At 44.0% G+C, this 23,213-nt stretch overlaps 1 protein-coding gene across 1 annotated transcript in view; it reads right to left on the reverse strand.

Annotated features, from left to right (window-relative positions):
• Nucleotides 1–6,011: 6,011 nt before the first annotated feature.
• Nucleotides 6,012–23,213, reverse strand: part of LOC146839316 (lectin-like) — a 176,530-nt gene continuing 159,328 nt past the window's right edge. The window contains exons 3-5 of the mRNA XM_085650335.1: nt 7,642–7,782; nt 6,471–6,582; nt 6,012–6,149 (exon numbers count right to left, since the gene is read on the reverse strand). Of these exons, the coding sequence (XP_085506461.1) occupies nt 6,058–6,149; nt 6,471–6,582; nt 7,642–7,782 (345 nt within the window). The 3' untranslated portion in view covers nt 6,012–6,057. The remainder of the gene's footprint in view (nt 6,150–6,470; nt 6,583–7,641; nt 7,783–23,213) is intronic.

Consider the following 23,213-nt stretch of genomic DNA (forward strand, 5'->3'; position numbering starts at 1 on the left):
AAAAAGAGAGATAAAACTAGTGCCCTATCAACAACAGGGTGCTAACATGCAAATTTGCATGTTAGCACCCTTTTACTCTACGCTTCCCCTTGCATCTCTAATGAGATGCAAAGGGGGCGTTCCAGAGTAAAATAATAGGAGAAATGTCGCTAAGCGACATTTCTCCTATTATCAAGAATGTCGCTAACCCTGTTAGAGACAAAAAAAGCAGCGCTAACCGCGGTTAACGCTGCTTTTTTACGTCTGGTATTTTTCTGACTTAGCCATGATATCCTATGGAAGGAGGATATCATGGCTAAGTTTGCCTGTCCCTATCAACAAGGTAACGTGAGATTATCGCTGGGTTTCCAGCGATAATCTCACGTTAGCCTGTTAGCGTGAGGATTTTTATCGCTATTGAGATAAGCGTTGCTAATAGCACGCTATCTCAGCGATAAAAATTCACGCTAGCTGGCGATAATTATCCTAGCTCTAAGTGCGCTTAGAGATAATTATCGCCGGTTGTTGTTGATATGCCTCTATATTTCTTGGACAGAAGGAAAACACTTCATCTCGAGTGTTACAGCGAGTTTTCCCGTAGTACCCAGAAACTATTGACATTTATAAAACAAAGAAGATTGTGCCTTTTTAAAAGTGTGAAAATAGTTATCGCAAAGCAAAGTTAGCCTTAAGAATCACAACAGCACAGGTGTGGTTTTGACTACTATTATTTTGTATGCAGTATTTTGTTCCTTTATGGCAGAAGGTCGTTTTGGCAGCATTTGAACTTCTGTGCACTCAAGGCATCTGATCCTAAGCTGGGCATATAAGGATTCAGGTACCTATGCTGATGAACATAACTAAATGCTATCATGATTGTTAAACTTATTTGACAGTATGTTAATGATTGTATTGTTAATTGCAGATTGCATAAATCAACAAATAGATTGTTAGATCAACCCAAAATTCTGTTGAAACCTACGTAGTCTGTAGGTAAGAATTATTGGGGACTTTGGTTACAAGTTTATGATAACTGTAAGAAGATACTGCCTCACAGATATACACATTGTTTATCTTCTGTGTTTTGTACTTAGGAGTCTAGTAGAAAACACAAGCCACTATCCAGTTACATTCCTGTTTATTGTATCCTGTGAATAGTTACTCAAGCCCCCTGAAGCCCTGCTCCCCCTAAAAGAAGACCGCTGGAATCTTCTTGTTTCTCTTCTCTTGTCATCCCAACCCCTTTTCCCCCCTGAGACTACCGGACTGATCCTAAGTTATATCTTGGTATCACGCTGCTAGTTTCTAGAGGGATTGGGAACCTGTCCTCTCATCGTTCACATCGTCATCAAGGTGAAACAATCTGGAGCACAGGTGAGTGCCTCGTAACACTACCCTCACTCCAGACTAACTACCGAGGTATTTAGTCCTTTGTATGGAGGCAGGACACAACCTAGTTATGTGAAGGTAGGTCTGTGCTCAGCTCCGCCCTCCCATCTTGACAGTGATGGCCCATCCAGTCACACCCACACTCCCTATTGTGTGTGGCTGTCTGGGAGAAATACACAAAGTTCAACTGTCAGCTACACCCAGCTCAGCCACCCAGGAACAGGCACCAAATGGATACGGCAGGAAAATGATAAAATCCCACTCCACCATAAGTTGGAATTTTGCATTAGAATTTAAAGATACTAAACATGATCAAATCATCTACACCCATTTGGAGATTACAGCTTATTAAATGTAATACGGTAACTCCAATGTTATCCTTTGGGAGGGGAAGGTCTTGCTGTAGTGAAAAAACGAATTTAAGAGTTAAAGTTTAACAACCCTGATACTCCTCCTTGTACATGCTGACACTCTCCCTGATATACTGCCATATATGCTATTTGACACTCTTCCTGATACTCCCCCCTAACACTCTGCCCTCCAGACTTGTCCTCTGATGCCAATTCCCATAGATTCGGTGTTCTACTCTTGATGCCCTTCCTGGTGCTTTGCTCCTGACACAAACATTTTAATGTTTGGCGTTACAACGCAAGCATTTACAACGCATGCCTTTACAACACAGTTTTTACATCACAACATCCTTTGCAATGCATTCTTTTACATCGCATGCCATTACATCACATTTTCAGAAACTACCTTTACAATGCATTCCATTACATCGCATTCTACCTTTACAACGCATACCATTACAATTCATACCATTACATCGCATTTAAGGTAAGTGTTGGATAGTATAGGGGCAATAATTACTATTTTAACTCCAGTGAGTGCAACAGCAGGGTAAGTGTTGGATAGTGTAGGGGTAAAAATTACTATTCTAACTCCAGTGAGTGCAGTAGTAGGGTAACTGTTGGATAGTGTAAGGGTACTATGCGTTGTAATGGTATGCATTGTAATGACTTGCGATGTAATGCCTGCGTTGTAGTGACATGCATTGTAATGACATGTGTTGTAGTGACATGCGATGTAATGGCTGCTTTGTAATGACATGCAATGTAAAGGATGTAGCGATGTAATGAAAGCTATGTAAAGGTAGTGCGATGTAATGTAAAGGTTGTTTCCCCTAAAATGTATCCTCTTTCTGATACCCCTTCTCTTATACGGTTTCCTGACACTCCCTCTATTACCTTCCTCTACTTAACATCTCCAGTTTCTATCCCTGACATCCTTCCCAGGTGCTTTGCCCCAACGCTCTCCTTCATTTGCTCCATGAAATTCCCTTTAAAACTTGCCTAATACTCTCCCTGGAACTCTCCCTGGTGTCTTGCCTCCGATGCTCCCATAATACTCTCCCTGATACCCCCTTTAGACCTTTCTCTAATAGTCTCCCTAATATCCCCCTGATACTCCTCAATCACTCCCCTGTTGCCCCTTATGACACTTCCCCGAGGGCTCCATGCAACATCTCCTCTACTCTCTCTGATACTTACATAACACTCCCCTGATACACTCCCTGACACTCCAGAAGATACGCCCTAACACTCCCCCAACACCCTCAACAGTGCTCTTCCTCAGACACTGCCAGCACCTCCTCTGGTACTTTCCTTTATACATCAACCTGTGACCACAGCCAGGACACCATCAGACTGAAGACTAAGAAGTGTAGAAAAGGAAAAAAAGCAAGACAACAGGCCTTTTCCATCTATGCCCCCCGCATCTGGAACAACATCCCCATATCCATCAGGATTTTATTACTGATACTCGAATTTAGGTAAAAGTTAAAGACTCGCCTCTTTAAAGAACACTACATCACAGCGCATTAAGTGTGCAAGTCTGCTTCGTCTTCTATTAATCGCCAACTTTTAGCTTGCCTTTGGCCATGTACTGCGCTCTGCGACCTTTTGGATAGGTTTGCGCTATAGAATGTACCAAGATGTTTACCATCTTTAATATTCCAGGAGTAATTCATTGAGTTTAAACTCATCAATGAAACCCTACATCAGGATACTCCAACTGTAGAAAGCAGGTGAGGCTCCCCTTCCTGCCGGGAAGAGTGACTGTGGGTGCAAAGTTCAAGTGCCCAACCAGGGCCTCACTGTCATATCAATCTTAGACCCAACAATACATTGTTCCAGAGCAAGGGGCTACAGTGGAAAAGGCCTTGCCTCCAAAAGATGGTCTTTTACATGGAGGTTCCTGCAAGAATTGCATCAAAGAAGATTGCAGAGGGGGCGGGGTGAAACCTAACTTTATTTTTCATAAACTCTGGGACATCGCCATGGATGCATTTGTGAATATTTGTCCTTGCATAGTAGGCTTGCTGTCCAGATTAACCCCACGATTTTCAACATAGACTTGAAGAGAGGTTGAAACAAGAGGTGACCATTGGGCGTGGCTTTTAACAACAAGTAGGATTTCGGTCTTGTCCGATTTACAATGTTGTCAAATCTGATCTGTTCAGATGCTAACCCTGATCACACACTCTTTGGGTGGTGTAAGAGATGGAATAGTACCTGACACTTACCTTGATCACACCCTCTTTGGGTTATTTAAGCGATGGAGTACTACCAGACACTAACCCTGATCACACACTCTTTGGGTGGTGTAAGTGATGGAATATTAGCAGAAGCTAACCCTGATCACACATTATTTGGATGGTGTAAGAGACAGAGTATTACCAGAGTCCCCATTCTCTAGGTAGCATCAGCCTAAGTTTAACATTTTTTGATCCAAAAGCTAGAATAAGTTTCACCAGGAGCAGCAGGTAGTTGTGAAAGGATGGGTCTTTGTGGGACTCCAGTATTCATGAAATAAGAATTAACATTACTCTCTGGGACCTCTTCTTTGAAGAAAAGATAAATACTTTGTTTAAGCAATCCTATGAATTCCACATGACCCAAGTCTTGATATCATAGTGCTTGGACCAGCCAGGGTAATACCTCATTTCCAGGTCCAGGTCATCTACAAGTTACAAGTTTCTTGCACAACTTTGCTTCCTCTAATCAAGGCACTTCTTTTGCTGATGCCAGTTACCACCCACTCTATGGGATCAGGAAACTAAACTCCAAATCCTCTTCGTCCTATTAATATATTTACACAATCATTCTACTGCTCTCTCATTTTGAGTAAGAGGAGACAGTAAGCTCCTACTTTTTATCCCACTCCCCCCAGCACTTCATGGATGGCTGCAGCATTAAGACACTTGACGGCTGCCTTACGCTGACAGCACTAATGGAGAACTCACCTTCAGGGTGGCAGAGGAGGGGTAAGTCACCTCTGAATCAGCCTTTTGTTCCACAGCTAGCGTGATCTCTGCCATCACCTAAGGGGTCCGTAGCTTACCAAACTTAAGTTGGGTTTTACATGTCCCAGGTATACTTTACTGTGAAGATTCGGTTGTATGATTGGGGTACCTTTTGCCAATGCTACATACATTTTCCCTACCACAAGTAGATTATTGCCCAGATCGATAGCAACACCAGAGGGAAAGAAACATGCTGACCTACACACACACTATTTTATGAGCTGGATAGGACCATCACTTCCACATTCAGTCATCCATTGCCTTTTGATCATAACAAGAGAGCCCTCCTTTTAAATTTAATTAGGTATCTCTTAGCTTTTTTCAAACCACAGAATCACATTACACCAATCTACACCTATAGCAACTCTATCCTACACCTCACATTGCTCATAAGACCTCCTCGAGGGGCCCTTAGGTCATCGCAGCACCGGACTAATGAGGAGCTGATGAAACATGACACCCACACAGGTGTGTGAGAGCTCTTGGTTCTGAGCAATGATATCCCCTGATCTGATGCATCAGTTTCCCCGACCTAGATCTTCCTGTCCCCTCTACCCTCAAGAACTACACACCTTTTGTATTACATAGTATCATATGGAGCCCTCACGCTGAACCTTTGAGTGCTCCTCGTTCCCCTCTATGAGTCAGAACTCACCAATGAACCTGGACTTTCGTAAGATGAATTCCCATATCTGGGATTTTGGTTTCACGAGGGCTCACAATGTATATGAAACCAGGAGGTCTTGGAAGAAGGAAGGAAAGCCAAGGTTGTGGTTTGGTCAGATGTAGTAATCCTGTCACCAGGCAATGCACCCTTGGCACATGTTGGGTCCTGCACCCTGGGGTCCCCTGCCCACCTCACAGGGGCGAACATCAACCATTCAGCAGGGGCACCAGAGCCATTAGATGCAAAGAGATCACTCCACCCAAGTAAGGGTTGTGTGTTTGTTCCCAGTCAGTGGGCGGCACCCATTCTAGAGTTCGTAGGTGTTCACTGGGCTTCAAAGGGACACTCACACCCCACCTGCCACATTGTCACTCTTCTGCCTACAGTGTCACCGGCAGATCTTCATGAGCACCATGTATGATGGCAGAATTGAACAAATCCCAATTTTGTGGCCAGGGATCTGGAACGTAAAGATGGTACATTGAGGTTTGACAGTTTAGAACACACATCATGGGTGAATAAAGTGACTTGTTTATTTTATGTTTAGTGCCATTCAAGAACAAGGCCCTGAGGGTTCCTCCCTCCCTATCCCTGGTAGCTGTGCTTCCATCTCTTCAGAACGGACGCCATTGGTTGCTCCACATTGTTACACTCCTGTCTAACATAAGGGCTTGCCCTGAGGAGGGTTGGGGGCTTTACAGATGAAGGCGAGATTGCTGTCACACCTCACTTCCCCCCAGAGTCCTGGGCCTACAAAAGAAGAAGCAAAAACATTCAGCCTCTGTATTGTACTCATTACAAATATGTTAACGATCAGTTCAGGAGTAAATCAGGAGTAACTTACATCTACTTCCAGAAACTCTGGCACATAGTGAAAGAGAGAGAGTCTGCAGTAATGTTTTTCAGAAAATGCTTACTCAATATAGGTCAAATGCAACAAATGTCTATGAATATTTTAAATAAAAGGAGGAATATATTCACATAATGGGTGTGAGGTACTGAACTGGTTTTGTGAAAACAAGTGAAAGACTTACAGGAAAGGGCCTTTGAATGTGGGAGACAAATACCTACTTTTATAGTTGGAGCATACACAGTGTTCCTTGTCCCCTGAGCTGAAGGGCTCTTCCGGGTGCCAGTTCTTGAAGTTCATGCGACTTCCATCCGTCCACACAAAGTGCCCTTTCTGGAAGAAAGAGAGCCGTTGCTGTCAAGGAGCTATAACATCTGGCCCCTCGGCTCGCCTCATCTGTGGGCTGTAAAGTAGATTCATATAATCCAGGATAATATGTCAATGCTGGGGACAATATTGGTAAAATCAGCTAAAGATGGCATTTCACCCTTTTAAATATAGACCTTAAACCAGTGCTAGGAATGGAAAAGTGAAGGTACCCCATGCCAGAGTATCTACTTGATTTTTAAATGTTTCTAATTCATTTCAAATTGAAGTTGAATTGACAAGTTATAACGGACTATAACCCCCCAGCCCTTGCATCTTGTAGGGCCTCAGCTCACTCAACTTGCATTGATGGGGTGCAGACCTTCTTCCCCGCCTGTTGTTGGATCTCAGCTCACCCCACTTGTACTGATGGGGTGCAGCCCCCTGCCACTTGTTGTACCTCAGCTCAAACCATTTGCATTGATGGGGTGAAGCCCCCCTGTCTATTGTGGGGCTTCAGCTCACCTCACTTGCATTGATGGGATGCAGCCGCCCTACTCTGTCTCTTGTTGGGGTTACCCTACTTGCAGTGATGGGGTGCAGTCTCCCTCCCTCCCCCCTCTTGTTGGGATTCAGTTCAGCCCACTTCCACTGCAGGCTGCCAGTGCTGTAAAATCACTTCCAAAATTCAGATGGAAATTGCGTGGCTGAGATGTTTGCACCCACTTTTTGCAACAGCCTCAAAAGCGTGGCAGATGGGCTGCCGTGGGCTTTGTCCAGGCAAGACAATTGGGACTTCCTGTCAATTTGTAGAGCAGTAAAACAGAATGATATTTGAGACCTCTTTGGCCCTTAAGGCCTCTAGAACTGGGTGCCACTGCACCCGATGCACTATTGATAGCTAGTCCCCCTGACCTGACTCTAAGCGATAATGTGACATTTGAATTTGTTTTGCAGGAAGGTGAGAAGTGGTTGGGAAACCTACCTTTTCCAGATCATGTTTCTACCTTGAACGCCCTAATCCCTTCCCTATTTGTAGTTTTTGCCCCAGTCAGTCATTTAAGACCACGTAATGGCACACACTACCATGTAAAGGTCCGATGTCCCCAACCAGTAGGGACGATGATGGTGCATGTGCCAGTAGGCGAAGCTCTTCAGGTACTCCATGTCCTCTTTACTGTGTACAGATGGCAGGTGTGTTCCTGGGGCGAGCTGTTGGCAGAACACCTGAAATTCAAAGTGGACAGGGTGAGTGTTGACTGAGCATCGGAGGGCATGTGAAGGGCACATTCCCGAACTGGTCACAAGGACTCCTGTGTGCTTTATTGTACAATGTCCCAGGACTGCTCCCCCTGAACATTCCTAATAGGGCTAGCGCTGGTTCCACCTTCATGGCTTCATGGCACTAACACTGCATGCCAAGTAAGGAGAGGACCCTGTTTATCTGCACTGGGGTGACCAACTGACATGGAGGCAAATTCTGGACAAAACTGTAAAGAAATTCAGGACACAGGGTTAAAATTCAGGACATAAATTCAGGACAAAGGGTCAAAATTCAGGACAAAAATCCAGGACAAAAAGTTCATTTTGCAGACACATCGAAGGAGAGGTCCTACCTCACTAGTTTATCAGTGCATTTATTTACAATTTCCTACACAGCACTATATATTCACTATGGTCTTTATGTGATTGCCTCTAGGTCTGCTATACGCAGGTGGCACATTACGTCCTTGCTCAATAGTAAATTTAGGACCTTGAGCACGGTGTCTAGTACATCACCCCTATCCAGAATTACCCAAACTTTCTTGGAGAAAAGCAACTGCAAAATTGCAAACTTTTATTTATGTTTCTAAACATTTTAAAACCAATGGCCAACAGTTTGGGAGACATTAAGGTAAGTGACAATCTGCTAATTTAAACAAGTTGAACAAAAACAAAAGAAATCTGCGTCACCTCAACCTCCAGTCAATGTTAAACCTAAAGAAAATTAAAGAGGCTGAGCAGAGGGTGTGTTCAACAGTCTCACACCTAATGTCAAGATGTGAGGTACCTACAGCTTATCTGTTGTCTCACAGCACTAGAGTGTGCGTCTGGGATTCCACATTTAGCTCAGAACTGGAAGCCCAGAATGCCTGACAAGGAGAACTAAAGAGCAAGATGAAATCAGGGTTAGATGGGAGATCCACAGCAACTGGTTCAAAGGATTCTGGCTAAGAACTGGAGGCATACGAAAGAGAAGAACAAGGTGTGACAATTCCTAAATTCAGACAAGAAGGGCCCACAAAGAGTACCGGAAAGTATTGTGTACCTCCAGCAAAGAGAAGAGAAAAAGGAAAGGCAGTGTGAAGGGTTGAGCAAGCAGCACTCACCCCGGGAACTCTGGTAGAGCAACAAGCTGCTGATTGTGCTTGTGAAGAGTGAGCAGGGGCCAGAACCCTTGGAAGGTTCTGCTGGGCAGTCACCCTCTCTGTCCATGTCTTAAAATGGATACTGCCGTTGAGCCAAGGCCAAACCAGTGATCTGGCTCATCCTTTGTGCCACCGTACATGCAGAATATTTGGGATGTAAATTACACAAGTAAAATATGAGAACATGATAAAGATTGCACTTTGTAGGAAGTGTTTCTTTAACATATGGCAGTGTTTTCCCCTTTCAGTACAATTTGACCCCAGATTGAATGGGGAATTAGTTACCTTCCAATACCTAGCCCTGTTTTCTTTTTGATCTTCTCTTCCACTTTCAGTAATGAGCCACGTGGCACCAGTGAAGATGGTGGTGCTACCCCAATTATTGTATTATTTTGAAAACCATCACCTGTCCATCCCTCGTCCTTTTTCAGATACTTCAACATGTCCCACATCTGATTTGGGGACCAGGGAGCCGCCGGGTAGCTGTTACCACTCTACAGCTACCTGTGACTGCTGGTGGATTAGCCCTTCTGGACTTAGAATGCGAATATGAAGCCGTACAGCTCCTCTGGTGACTCGCTGGCTGTCTGGCCGCCCCTATATAACACAGGGTTTACCCATATAGAATTTAAGGCGTGCTTACTGCACTACGCATTGTTTCCTACTGACCATTCCACCGAACGCCACCAGGGGTATCCTGCACAGCCTCTGCACCATGTGGACGGGGCTAACATATTGAAAAATCCCCATAAAGTATCCTGCGGCTCCATGTTAAGTACATTCAATTTAATAATCTGAACTGAGCCTAACTTACACCTGCCCGAATTACAAAACTATGCCCGGGCGTCGCAGCTGCATGTCCTCATTGCCTTTAATTTGATGCCAGTTTGCTTCATATTCTTTGGTTTTGTCCCATACTGCTTCACACTAGAAGAGAGGTCTGGAGGTGCTGTTGACCACGATGGGCCAAGTACTAACGAATACCCAAGAATCAGTCCTACTGTGCATATTCCTCCGCCTGAAGTTTGAGAAACCCTCAATCAATTTCCTTGTCTTGGCTCTTCTGCTAGAAACGCACAATTTTGCACTGCTTCTCTTAAGCCCTTGAGTGTATGTTGTAGATTGTTAAAACCATATATATTCTTGCGTAACACAAAGAATTAGAAAGATAAAGTGAGGGCAGTGAAAAGCTCCCGCAACTAACTTTTGGGTTATAAATGTTGGCATTCCGATCATTAAAGATTGCCACAGATTCAGATGTATGTAAGAGGGGCTATAGTCATAGACAATGAACATGCACAGAGATCTTCAAAGAGAGAATAAAGGCCATATATGAAACATATTGCGCCATCTGAACTGATACAGTGATCCCTGGATGCAGAACACTTTGTCAGTCTTAAACGGACCATCCATGAAGAATGTCACAAACGATCTCCAAATCCCAGCCAAGGTCATCAAATATTCTTGGAAGCCCATGTTGCTGGCCGTTGTTAGAGATGCAGGACTGGGCAAAGAGAACAGTTTTTCTCTCTACACTCCATGGTCCCTTTAAGAGAAGAGGATGGTGGAGTCGTGTGGTGATGGGTACAGAGTGAGGGAGGCCTGCATCAGCAATCAATGTGGCGAAAGCTGATATTCCTCCATTGAAAGAGCAACGCAGCCGCACTTGACTTCACCAACACCTGTAATGGACTCAGGGCCCTCAGACAGCCGGCCATTCGACCATCCCAGTGAATACATAGAAGTGCTGTCTTTCAGGCTTTCTCTCAGGGGTTGTAACCCTACAGACCTCGCCATTAGGAGCTAATAAAGACATGCTCGGCTAAGCAAAAAGCAGCGTGTGAGCGGGTTAGACTAAGGGGACAACAAATGTTTCTGTATCAGGCAGTTGTGCCATATTTTTTTTAATAATTACACCCCCACAAAGAACTGCCGGAAGGTCTATCACCTCCAGAATGCCGTCTGCCCCTCCCTATGGAATGCAGCACAGGAGACTCCCTCCTACAGCTGGGGAATCACAATTGTGGGAATTAACTTTTGTCATTTAGTGGAGAGGATAAAATTGCTGAAAAATTGTATTGTATTGCAATTACATAGTAAAGGCGTTAAAGCACTATTTCGATGAGTAGCAAGCTACTCCGGAACCCAGAGAGGATTAGTGGTGAATTAGTATAGTGAAATTTGAAACTAATTTGTGTGCTGGACATGTTAGTAAGTTATTTGGATTGAAAAGGATAGCGGAGAGATAGAAGAGGGAAGAATTTAGAAAGATGGTTTTTTTGTTTCTTCGTTTGTTTTGGAGCTCATCGCAATAGGAGGAGTAAAAGGGAGGTGGAGGGGAAAGAGTCAAAGGGATGGCTTGAGGAAGGCTTGTTTTGAGGAATTGGAAGAGTAAAAGAGGTATGACATGATGCAAGGAGGGGTAGGGGAGGGAAGAGTCTAGAAAGGGTTATTTTGGGGATCATAGTAGTGGTGTGCGGTTTGGGATGAATGAGAGAGCAGAGGTAGAGGATAGATTGATAGAAGTGTAGGGTGAGAAAGTGGGTATTGCATTGGAAAGAGTAGTAAAATGAGGTTTAATATGAGTCTGAGAGTTGAGAGAGAGGGTATACTGAGAGCGGTATAGGCTGAGAAATAGGGCAATGCATTGGATAAGCTCAATTAGAAGAAAAGTAATAATGATATAGATACATAAGTAAGGAAGGTAGTATATGTTGATTAAAGCTACATTTAATAAACTCCGGCTTTCAAGTGTTGTTTTACTTTAAATTAAAGTATTTGTTTGTTTGTAATTCAATAGTGAAGTAATTGTAGATCAATAGTTTATGATAAAAGATTTACCTATTTATGCAGTCCGTTATATACTTGTTCAAGACATAGACTAATGTAGCTATCAGTATTATGTACATTTGTTAAGCAGAACTAACGAATATCTTTATTTATTAAAAACATAATTATTATACGTGTTTACACAAAGCAATACACATAAATTGGTGGATATCTATAGTGCAAATAAATGTTTATATACATTGGTATATGCTGTATTTTTCTGTTGACGTATGGTGGTTTTGTGGGGAGGAGCCAATTTGTGAGTATTTATCAGAAGATAAGGTGGTTGTCCGTGGATCTTATGTTGGGTGTAAAGAGTTACATAGTTTGGCTGCTTGCACAAAGAAGGATGCGCCACCCATGTTTTTTTTTTTATGTTGAGATTTTGAGGTGAGGTGTCACTCTAGAGCGGAGGTTCCTTTGTTGAATGTGTTTGATGATTTTATTCCTGATGAAGAGCGGTCCCTTTCCATGTATCGCTTTGTGGGTGATACAAAGCAGCTTGAATGTGGATCTTTGGCAACCGGTAACCAATGCAGGGCATTCAAGGCAGGGGACATGTGGTCTTGCAGCTTTATATGTAAGAGTAGTCTGGCAGCAGAGTACTAAATCTGCTCTAGTGTTTTCATGGTTGTTAAAGGTGATTCGTGGTGGAGGCTATAGATGTAATGGAGTTGTTGGACAGAACAAGAGAGATGGTAGCCTGGATAAAACTTGATCTTGCTAGTGTGTCCACTTGGGCATTTACTGATAGCTTGGAGTCCATGGTCATTCTGCTGTTTCTTACTTCCTTTGAGACTTTAAGTGGTGTTCCCAGATCATCAGCCCAGGCGAAGAGCCGGTCATAATTTTTCCAATCATCACACATGAGTATTCCTGTTTTGGAAGCATTAAATTTGAGAGGGCTCCACGTCATTCATTGATCCACGGCTCTAAGACAACTGAACAAAGGAGACTTTCCAATGTCTTTGGGGCATTCAGGCTGAAGAATTATTTGCATATCATCTGCATATTATAGCCCATGAGGTAAAATTGATTGATCAGTGCCGGTAATGACTTCATGTAGATGTTGAAAGCATGGGCGGCATGATCGAGCGGTGAGCGACCCATGCTTGCTTTTTTTTTAAAACCTTTTATTGAATGCTCTGACAACTTACACAATAATGACTACATAATTACAGCTTAGTGATGGATCAGGCAGCGCACGGCATCTAACATCACACATTGGAAACCTCCAACACATCATATCAGTCTCAACAATTTGACATATGATTTAGTTCTTTTTTGTAAGTAAGTCCTGATGCTCACTTAAATATGTTGTCAAAGGTTACCAAATATCCGAGGGCTTAGAGTTGGTTGGCAGTTCCTCTACATATGTCGCAAAGTTATCCCTACAATAGACTGCATCTAAAATCCATCTTGTGAGAGTAGGGGAAGTCTTACTGTCCCAGTGCATCGCAACTCTGCGTTTTACCAGCAACAACATGATGGCTATTAGCTTCTTTTTTCTTGATCGTGCTGGTATATCAAGGCCTAGGAGACAGAGTCGGGGCTCACACGGCAGCGTGCCCACTACCATCCTTCCCAACTGGCAAATTACCGCCTCCCAAAATTTCTGTATCTTATGACAAGCCCATGAAAGGTGGATAAAATCTGCCTGATCTGTTCCGCATCTTTTACAATGTGCATTGTCACATAATCCATACCTATACAGTTTAGCTGGGGTATAATATGCTTGATGTACGTATTTAAAGTGTATGATGCAGAGATTTCCGTTAGGTGTGAGCATTGTAGTGAGTGAGCAACAGGAAACCCAATCTTCATCAGTTAGTGGAGCTTCCAATAAGTTACTCCATCTGTCTCGCGCATTGTAAGTATCCATGGCTATCTCCGTTTGCACCGTTTTATAGAGTGTTGAGATCAAGTTAGAGTGTGTAGTCGCAGCTAATAATGTTTGCAATGGTTGCAGACTAAGAGGTTCTCTGGGGAAGGATGGATAGAATTCCCTTATGGCTGCTCTGAGCCTGTGATAAGTAAATCTAAAAAGGAGCGATTGGTTTCGCACATAGGGCAGATCTTCAGATGTAATAAAAGTTCCACCTGGGTATAAGTCACCCAACTGTGTTATTCCCACCTGCTCTAGCATCCCCATACTTTTTGGTTCTTGTGTGACGGATATAGCAGGGTGATGCGCCAGCGGTAGATTCGGTGTATATAAAGGCGTCTTGTTCGCTAATTTACTGATGCGCTGCCACGCTTGTGATGTAGTGCGTATCGTATTGATTTCCGTTGATGTAAGGTGTGATCGTGTATGCAGCAATATTTGGGGTAGTGGTATCGGGTCCGCATCTCCATCCTCCACCGCCAGATGCGGAAGGTATTTTACCGGGTAATACCAGTAATAGGCGTATTGCGCCTGGGCACATAGATAATATAGATAGACAACAGGGATTGCAAAGCAACCAGTTGAGTATGGAAGTGTCATGGTTTTCAAGCTGATACGAGCTTGCTTCCCAGCCCATATTAATTTAACAAAGGCCGCCCGTATTCTATGAAAAAGTGGGGCGGGCGGTGGTGTCGGAATATTGACAAACAAATATAGCAATTTGGGCAATAATACCATTTTTATTAGCGAATTCTATCTGCTTTTGATAGAGGGAGAGTGATCCACCTATTTATTTGCGTCTCTATGCGGTCCACCACCACCCCATAATTGGCTCGGAGTACAGTTTCCACCTCCCTAGGCCTGCTTGCTTTGACCAGGTCAATAGATTCATTGTGTGAATGTGTTGGAAGAAACAGAGAAGCTGGGTTAGATAATTCTTGATTTGTTGTTTTGGAAAGGGTCAGTGCTGGTGCTTTGTCTTTGCTTTAAGTATGAGTCCAATATGCGTGCTTTGGCCGTGTAATGTTTTGCCAGTTTGTCTGTGAAATCTTGAGTAACAGGATGAGCTCTTTCTAGGCAATTTGGTTTGCGAAATTCATTGAGAATTTTATAGAATTCTTTGTTTGCACATTTAGCATTTTGATTTCTGTCTCTGAATAGTACATTTTCTTACCTCTTTTAATGGCGAACTTGTAAAATCTGTTAATTTTCTAAAGAAAAAGTTTGTCTTGATTGATGTTTGATTTTAGCCAGGCACTTGCAGCTTTCTAATTTGTTGTGTTATCTTCTTCATCTCTGTATTTCTCCATGGTTCTTGTTTTCTTTTGTTCTGTTGTGTCGTTTTTAGTGCTATTAGGTTATCAAAAGCTTCTTCTAGCCACTCATATTGTTTTTTAACAGAATTTGTTGTGTCTGGAACTGTACTGGACGTTAGTTGTTCTTTTCAGTGTTCCAAATTGAGTTTGTTCCACGGTCGATAGGTGGATGCATGTAAGGTGGTTTTAGGTGCGTTGCTTGGTGTTGTTTTATGTTGGAAAGCAAGCAAATGGTAGACTGGAGTCATAGTTTGAAAGGTAACTAGTTCTGCATTTGCAGATATTACATCTAGGATGTGACCAGCGATGTGTGTCAGTTTGTGGACGATTTGATGCTGGTTCAGTGCATCTAGGCCAGTGATGATTATTTTCGGATGGGGCATAGTCTGTTTATTAAACCAAATGTTGAGGTCACCCAGAACGCATATGTTGGAGTGTACTGTTACCAGGTTGGAAACCATGTCTAGAAGTGTGTCTGGGAATGTTGCATTTCTCGATGGAGGCCTGTAAAGAAGCAGGAAGTTACAGGAGGAAGACAGTGTAGGATTTAATCTAGTTAAAAGGGCCTCACAATCTTTAATAGAGACGTCGTCAGCTTTAGTGATATGTAATATTCGTCTGAACACAATTGCTAGGCCACCTCCTCGTTTACCTATATGATTATGTGTGATAATGTGATAGCCTAGAGGAATGGCTTCATGCAACACCGAAGCCATGTCATCTCCCAACCATGATTCAGTTATGAAGAGTAAGTCAGGTTGTGTGTCAGTGAGAAGGCTGAAGATGTGATGTTTGTTTTTAGAGAGCGATCAAGCATTTATTAGTTTTTTGTTGTTGTTGTTGCATATTTATATAGCGCGAACTCGACCCGAAGGTATTGGAGCACTTTACATGAGCACCGTATTTACATTACACATTCAGGCACGGGGAGATTAAGTGATTTGCCCAGAATAACAGGATGTGGACGCGACCTCGAGGCTCGAACTCTGGTTTCCAGCACCAAAGTCGGCAGTTTAAGCCGACGGACCACATCCTCTCCCCACTTAGTTGACAGTTTAAAGAATGTACTTTGGCAATAGTGTTACTTTGTTTTATAGAAGAGTGATCAGTATTTTGTGGGCTTTTAGCAGGTATGTCCTTAGTGTTGGTATGTATGAGGATAACAATCGTGTAGCTGTTCTGTATCGTGTTCCTCATCCAGCAGGCTAAGAAGGTATTTTGATGGATCTGCATGAGTAGGTGGTGGACACAGTGTTTCAGAGTGAGTTGGTGCGCTGTGTTGGTTTTGTAGTGTAACCTTGTTGTGCAGTAGTCAGTTATACTGTTTGCGCATGTTTACGGCGGCAGGTGTATGAGTCAGTGGTGGTGGTGCAGCATGTGGGTCATGTAGTAAGCTTCTAAATTGCCCAATGAATGAGAGGTGGTAAGAAGAGAATCACAAGGAATGACAAATACGTCAGTATTCCTGATGTATCTGTATGTGCAAAAGTGGTGCATTGCTGGGGTGTGTCTGAAAACAGATGCAACTCCAGCATTGAGTCCTTTCACATGTGGCAAGCCCCGTGTGAAAGGGCCTGCATCAATCTTACACCTGCCATAAAGCTGGCGTAAGGTTTTGACGCATTGTTGACGCATTGTTGTCCTAGAAGAGGTGCAGTGAAATCTTATAGATTTCACTGCACCACTCCTACAACCCTTTCTTGCGGGGAAACGCCCACCCTGCATACAATTATACCTGATGCAGGTATAATTTAGTGCAGGGGTTTACAAAGTGACACATCTGCCTAGATGGGTCACTTTGTAAATATGGTGTAACATGGAGTATTATTTATGGCACCACTGCATCACAAAAAGTGACACAATTGTTACTCAAAAGTGACGCAGGGGCTCATAAATAATGCCCTTTGTTTCCACTGGATACTTTCTCAGACAAGCTATCTCTTCCTGCTCAAATAGCAACACAATCCTTGCCACTGATAGCCCAAGGATTCGGGAAGGAGTCTATTGCAACATTACTGCAACTGAGGCAGGCCGTCACATGTCACACACATTTTCCATCCCACTTAAAGCACTGGGCCTCATTTGTGAGAAGTCTTGCACTGCTGCATGAAAGCAGCGATGCAACACTTCTAAGTGCACCCTCCTTGCGACATGATGTATGCATTATATTTACTGTATGAAACATCATGTCGCAAAGAATGACACATAAGTCAGTCATCCTGACGTATCTGTATGCACAAAAGTGGTGCATTGCTGGGGTGTGTCTAAAAACAGACGCAACTCCAGCAATTTTTGCTTTCAGATGGGGCAAGTCCCATGTGAAAGGGCCTGTGCCAACCGTACGCCTGCCATGAGGCAGGCGAAAGGTTTTGACGCATTGTTGTGGCGCAGTGAAATCCTATTGATTTCCCTGCACCACTCCTACGACCCTTTCTTGTGGGGGAACGCTGACCCTGCATACATTATACCTGATGCAAGTATAATGTAGTGCAGGGGTTTACGAAGTGCCGCATCTGCCTAGATGGGTCACTTCATAAATATGGCACAACATGACGCATTATTTACGCCGCTGCTGCATCACAAAAAGTAAGTCAAGGGTGGCACAAAAGGGATATGGGGGCATTTTTCCAACGTGCATAATTGATTTCTTGATATAACTAAGGATACATAAGAACTGTAGGCCTGCACCTCGCGTTGCACAGCCATTCAACTTAACAAAGCAGGACACTTGCCCTTAAAAACAGCTGTATTTAGGCACTAGCAGGGCACGTTGATATCACCTTCCCTTATCCATGCATGGAACACTTCTACCAATGCTGAATATTGAACATGCCCCCTTACAGAACTACACAACACAATGACCCAGTTCCATCAGAAACACAAGACTTAAAACGCGCCTCCCTTCGCGCGTCTGAGTGGCGTCCATCATGAGCTAGCATTGTACCACATAGGTTATCGTGAATAATGAACATACCCACCCGTCCGCAGACAGTAATACCTTCAGTCGACTGAACAGACAGAAGCAGTAGAGCGCTCAAGTGTCAAAACAGTGATTTGTTGTCGTTCATAGCATTTTGTAATATTCACGCTCATTACCAGGCAATGAGTGCATTTTATTTCACGTTAAAGAAGATTCACATCAAATATTTAAAGCAGCATTTTCCACTTGAACGCTTGACTAGGATGACAAGGAAAACAAGCATCACAGGAGTGGAGAGGATGTGGTGCAGCGGCCAGGGCTGCTGACTTGAGAACTGGGATCCCTTTCAAGGCTGGGCAGTGCAACATCCTGTGATTCTGGGCAAAACACTGAGGGGCATATCAGCAACAACCGGCGATAATTATCGCTCAGTGCTCTTAGCGTGAGGCTAATTATCGCTGGGTAACGTGGATTTTTATCGCTGAGATAGCTTGCTGTTAGCAACCATTATCTCCTCAGCGATAAAAATCCTCACGCTAACTGCCTAACGTGAGATTATCGCTGGAAACCCAGCGATAATCTCACGCAATGTGGCGTTAGCTTGCTGATAGGGACTTACAAATTTAGCCATGATATCCTCCTTCCATAGGATATCATGGCTAAGTCAGTCCTGAAGCAGGCGTAAGGAAAGCAGTGATAACAGGGGTTATCGCTACTTTTCCTGACGCTATGCTTCATAGCGTGGGGCTTGATGATAGGAGAAATGTCGCTTAGCGACATTTCTCCTGTCATGTTAGGTCAGGAACACCCACTTTGCATCTCATTAGAGATGCAAAGCTGGGCGTTAGGAATCCCCACGCTAAAACAAGGTTTCACGCGTTAGCGTGGTCTTTCTAATTGGGCGATAAAATTATCGCCACTTTTCGGCCGAAAACTGCCGCAAAAGCAGCGATAATTTTTTATCGCCAGCTTGTAAATATGCCACTTAATCTTTCCGGGTGATACGTTGCCTATATAAATCTGTTGCAAGCAGAAAGAGACAAAACTTTATAAAATTAGTTCCACAGATGTTAACAGTATTTTAACTATGGGAAACTAATAAGAGAGGCAGTGGAGGAACAAGCATTGGTAAATGCTGGAAAATGTGCTACAGCCAATAGAAATGGAGGAAATGTAAGTGGCAAGTACAGGAACCAATGAAAAGACAGGAAAGACAGGAGGTGGGATGTAAGTCCCTTTTAAGTTTATATTAAAAACAATAGATTAGTCAAGCATAGCGCAATCGCTGTGCAGGCGAAACCTAAAAAAGTATGGAAACTGTGAGTGTGGGGGCTCGACCAAAGGTGTGGCTAAAAAACAAAATATTATGGACGTTTTTTAAGTCTTTCACTGTCAGGTCGCTACATATAAAATTAGTGCAGGGTAAATGAAATATGAATAAAAAAAGATGTTGCTCAGTAAAAAATGCGCTATACTGCATTATGAAACCTCTAATATTCAGTGCACTGCAGAGGTCTGTGTGTAACTGGAGAGCCACAGAATTAAATCTTGGTTGGTGCAGTGGAGAATAGTGACTAATGTATCTTTAGTGCTACGAGGTCACAGCCTATGACAGAAAGTACTGTGAATATTGCATGACACCCAGACTGTATGTAATACAACTATTTTTCATAACTTTCCCTGAGACACCTCGTCAGGGTAGTAAGTGCAATTTAAATACTATTACAATTAAAAACCCACACTTCACAGCTCAGTTGTTAACTCTTTGCACTACAATTCAAAAATATATATATATATATATATCTTTGTCATCACAAAGCCTTGAGTGAGTTGATCAATTAAAGCTTCCAAGCATCCTTTACATTTGCAGAAGTAACTTGTTGCGCACATTTGCATTTCGTTCAGGCATGCAGGCACCTTGTCAAGAAGGTTTGTTTGCCTGTGTGCCCGGCTTCGGTTTCACAGCACAGGAGACTCCCTGCCCTACACTGCAGCTGAAGCATTTAAACTATCGCAATTAACCATCATGGGGCCGTATTACACATGACTGCGCAATTGCTAGTTGTTGCTGTGCACCAGAGTATGCGCCTTTTGGCATTACAGAGAATCAGTTTGTAATGTGCTGTGATTTTGTAACAGACTTTGAAGTCTGTGTTTATGTGCATTTGCGTCTATGACATATTGTATTTGCGCACAGACGCAAACGCACATAAACACAAACATACTCTGGCGAAAAGCGACAACTAGCGCTGGCGCAGTCATGTGCAATACGGCCCCTGGTTGTCTTTTTACAAAAAGTAGGGGAACGGTTTATCATAGTTCAAAAAAATATGGGCACATTGTGCCCCTCCTATTTTGCCCACTTGGACCTTTGATCTGCACGCATTACACATTCCAGCTTTTTACAGCGCCATGAAACAAAAGCATTGTCAAGGTAAAAACTACATGGGCACACCATGAAAGTTATAACAGTGAGCTAAATAACCAGCTGCAAAATGGAAAATTCATGCTAAATAATATTAGCAGAATCAAAGTGCATGAAAGGAAAGTGGCAGTAACGATGTTTACAAAAACAAATAGCAAGGACAATTGTGGATGCAGTTGAGACTGCAAGGCTGACAATGGGAACACAGTGCTGGCACAGACAGAGGTTTTTGGGTTAAAGTGGGTGTCAGGACACAACTGTTAGTGAAGTACGAACCCAAAGTTAATGGCTGGACAGAGTTAACTGTTGTAGGTCTAATCTATGACACTGCACACTGTCTCTTGTGGGACCTATTTTTTACTCAGGAAAGGACTTAGGGCCATATGTAGATAAAACTCAATTTGCGAGTTCTTAATAGCGATTTTTACCGAATCGCAATTAAGAACTCGCAAAGTCCGATATAGGTAATAATTCGTTAAAAAATACCGAATCGGTAAAATTCAGTAAAATGAAATACCGATTCCGATTTACCGATTAGCAAATAGCGATTCTGTATTACCGAATCGGTATTAACGAATCGGTATGTTAAGAAATAGGTAACTATTTAAACTGCCATTCCGGTGCCTTCTGATGACATCACAAGCAGGAAGTGGCCTGACAACTGCTGCTACACTGTGGCTGAAGCTGTGGGAGAGGCAGGGAGCAGACCTTACAACTCAGGAGCTGCTCTGCAAACTTCTTGCAGACACACCAAAGCACAAATGGACAACCAGGAGAAGGAAAAGGAGGCAGGAGAGCGCAAAAGAAAGCACAAATTCAGCGAAAGAGAGCTGGAGGTCCTGATTGAGGAGGTGGCAAAGGACCACGATAAGTTCTTTGGCAAATATTCCCTGCATGTCCCAGAATCACAAAAGCGGAAAATATGGCTGGTGATCCAGGAGAGGATAAATGCAATAGGCGTAACACAGCACTCAATAGATGAACTAAAGAAGAGGTGGTATGACCTCAGAAAACGTGCTAAAGAGAGGGTGGCTGAAAGGCGCAAGCAATCCACGCTGACAGGTGGTGGGACATCGACAGCGCCTGTACCAACTGCCCTGGAACTCTTGGTGGAGTCCACCCTCCAGCCGGAGAGCGTGAGTGGGATTGGAGACGCAGACAGCTCAGCCAGAGCAGGCAACAGGCAAGGTAAGATGCATGCACAGCATGCTGTGCCCCCCACTCCCCAACCCCAATCCCCAATGAGCCAGTATGATTTCCACTCCAGTACATATTTTCCAGAAAACCAGCAATGCATTATGGGAGATGTAGTCAGAAGTAACACATATCATAGCAGTCAGTCCACTGAACCCAAAGTCATGTGACGCACATCATTAATTAGCAAGCGGAGGACAGTTTGATTGGCAGTCATGTAATTTATTATTACGCCAATGCTGCCAGACAAGTGAGTAAATGTACATTCTGTCTCCACAGGCGAGGCAGCGTGCAAGTCTGCTGAAGGGGACGCAGGAAAGGCACCCAGAAGAGCCAACACAAAGGAAGAGGAGGTCTAGTTGCATGCAGAGCACACACCACCACCACTACCCCCACCACCACCACCACCATCACCACCACCACCACCGCCACCACCACCGAGAGCCAGGAGGCATACAGTGGCTAGCCTCCAGGAGATGGAGGGGTCACAGGAGGATAGCATGGGAGGCCAACATTTCATGCTCGTAGAGGATGAGAAGAGTGCAGGGACACAGTCCCCCACCGAGCGCGCCCACACAGGTGTCAGATGCCGCAGATCGAGGGTAGCCAGTCCTGTTGCACAGGGCGAGGAGTCCAGCATATTCGAGGGCCTGGAGGTGAATATGCTGAAGGTACAGCGCCTGCAAGGCAAAGCCATCAAATCAGTCCAACGTCAGATGGTGTACATGAACAGACACATGCTTGATATCAAGGAGGGCATGAACAGCATGAACAACACTGTGGCAGAGGGTTTGCGGGACATATCAAAGGGTGTGAGGCTGCTGTGCAGCAAACTGGATGAAGATCGTGTGGCGAGGCACAAGGACCGGCAGAAATTGGACCGCTACAGCAAGGCGGTGAACCGCCTCTCCACTGCCACCTCTGTTCTCAGCAGGCGCTCAGTGGCCATGCAGGAAGAGATGGCCTACTGTAGCCGTGGCGTTGCAAGGGGCTAGTGACAGTTACGAGTGCTCTGGAAGTGCTCCAGACCGCCCAAATAGCCGCAACAGGTGCAGGGGATGGGGGGACAGTGAGGAGGCAACTAGCCGCAGCAGCATCACACCCTCGATAACTGAGTCCAGGAGTCGCAGTGGAAGGCATGGAGCTGCCACAGGACTGACCGCCAGGGAGGACAGTGTGCCCAGGGAATGCGGCAGTGCTGCGCATGGGCGCCGGAAATAATGACAGCCATCACCAGGCATTGTGAGATGGGTAACGTAACCCATTTCACCTTTCAAATGTTTAGTGAATATTGGCATGGCATGTTGAGGCATGCATGCTGGGGCGGTGTGCTGTGCTATTGCCTGAGTTAAGGTTAATAAAACACCGTCACACAATTACAGTTACTGACTTTGTCTCATTACTCAGAAATAGTTGCGTGTGATCTCATCCCGTCTGTGTCTCTCATCTGCTGCTAATGCCACACCTGATGTGCTGTGCTCTGGCTGTGGACAATCCTCACCCTCATCCTCTGAGTCGGTCAGTTCCACTGCTGTCCCTTTATTTGTGGCAAGGTTATGCAGCATGGCACATGTTGCCATTATGTTTCAGCAGATGATAGGGCGGTACTGCCGTGCACCTGCGGAACCTGCTTTTTATGAGACCAAAAGGGCGCTCAACAACATTGCACGTAGATCTATGT

The sequence above is a fragment of the Triturus cristatus genome, chromosome 4_1 (genome assembly GCF_964204655.1).
Source record: "Triturus cristatus chromosome 4_1, aTriCri1.1, whole genome shotgun sequence".
NCBI classification, from domain to species: Eukaryota; Metazoa; Chordata; class Amphibia; order Caudata; family Salamandridae; genus Triturus; species Triturus cristatus.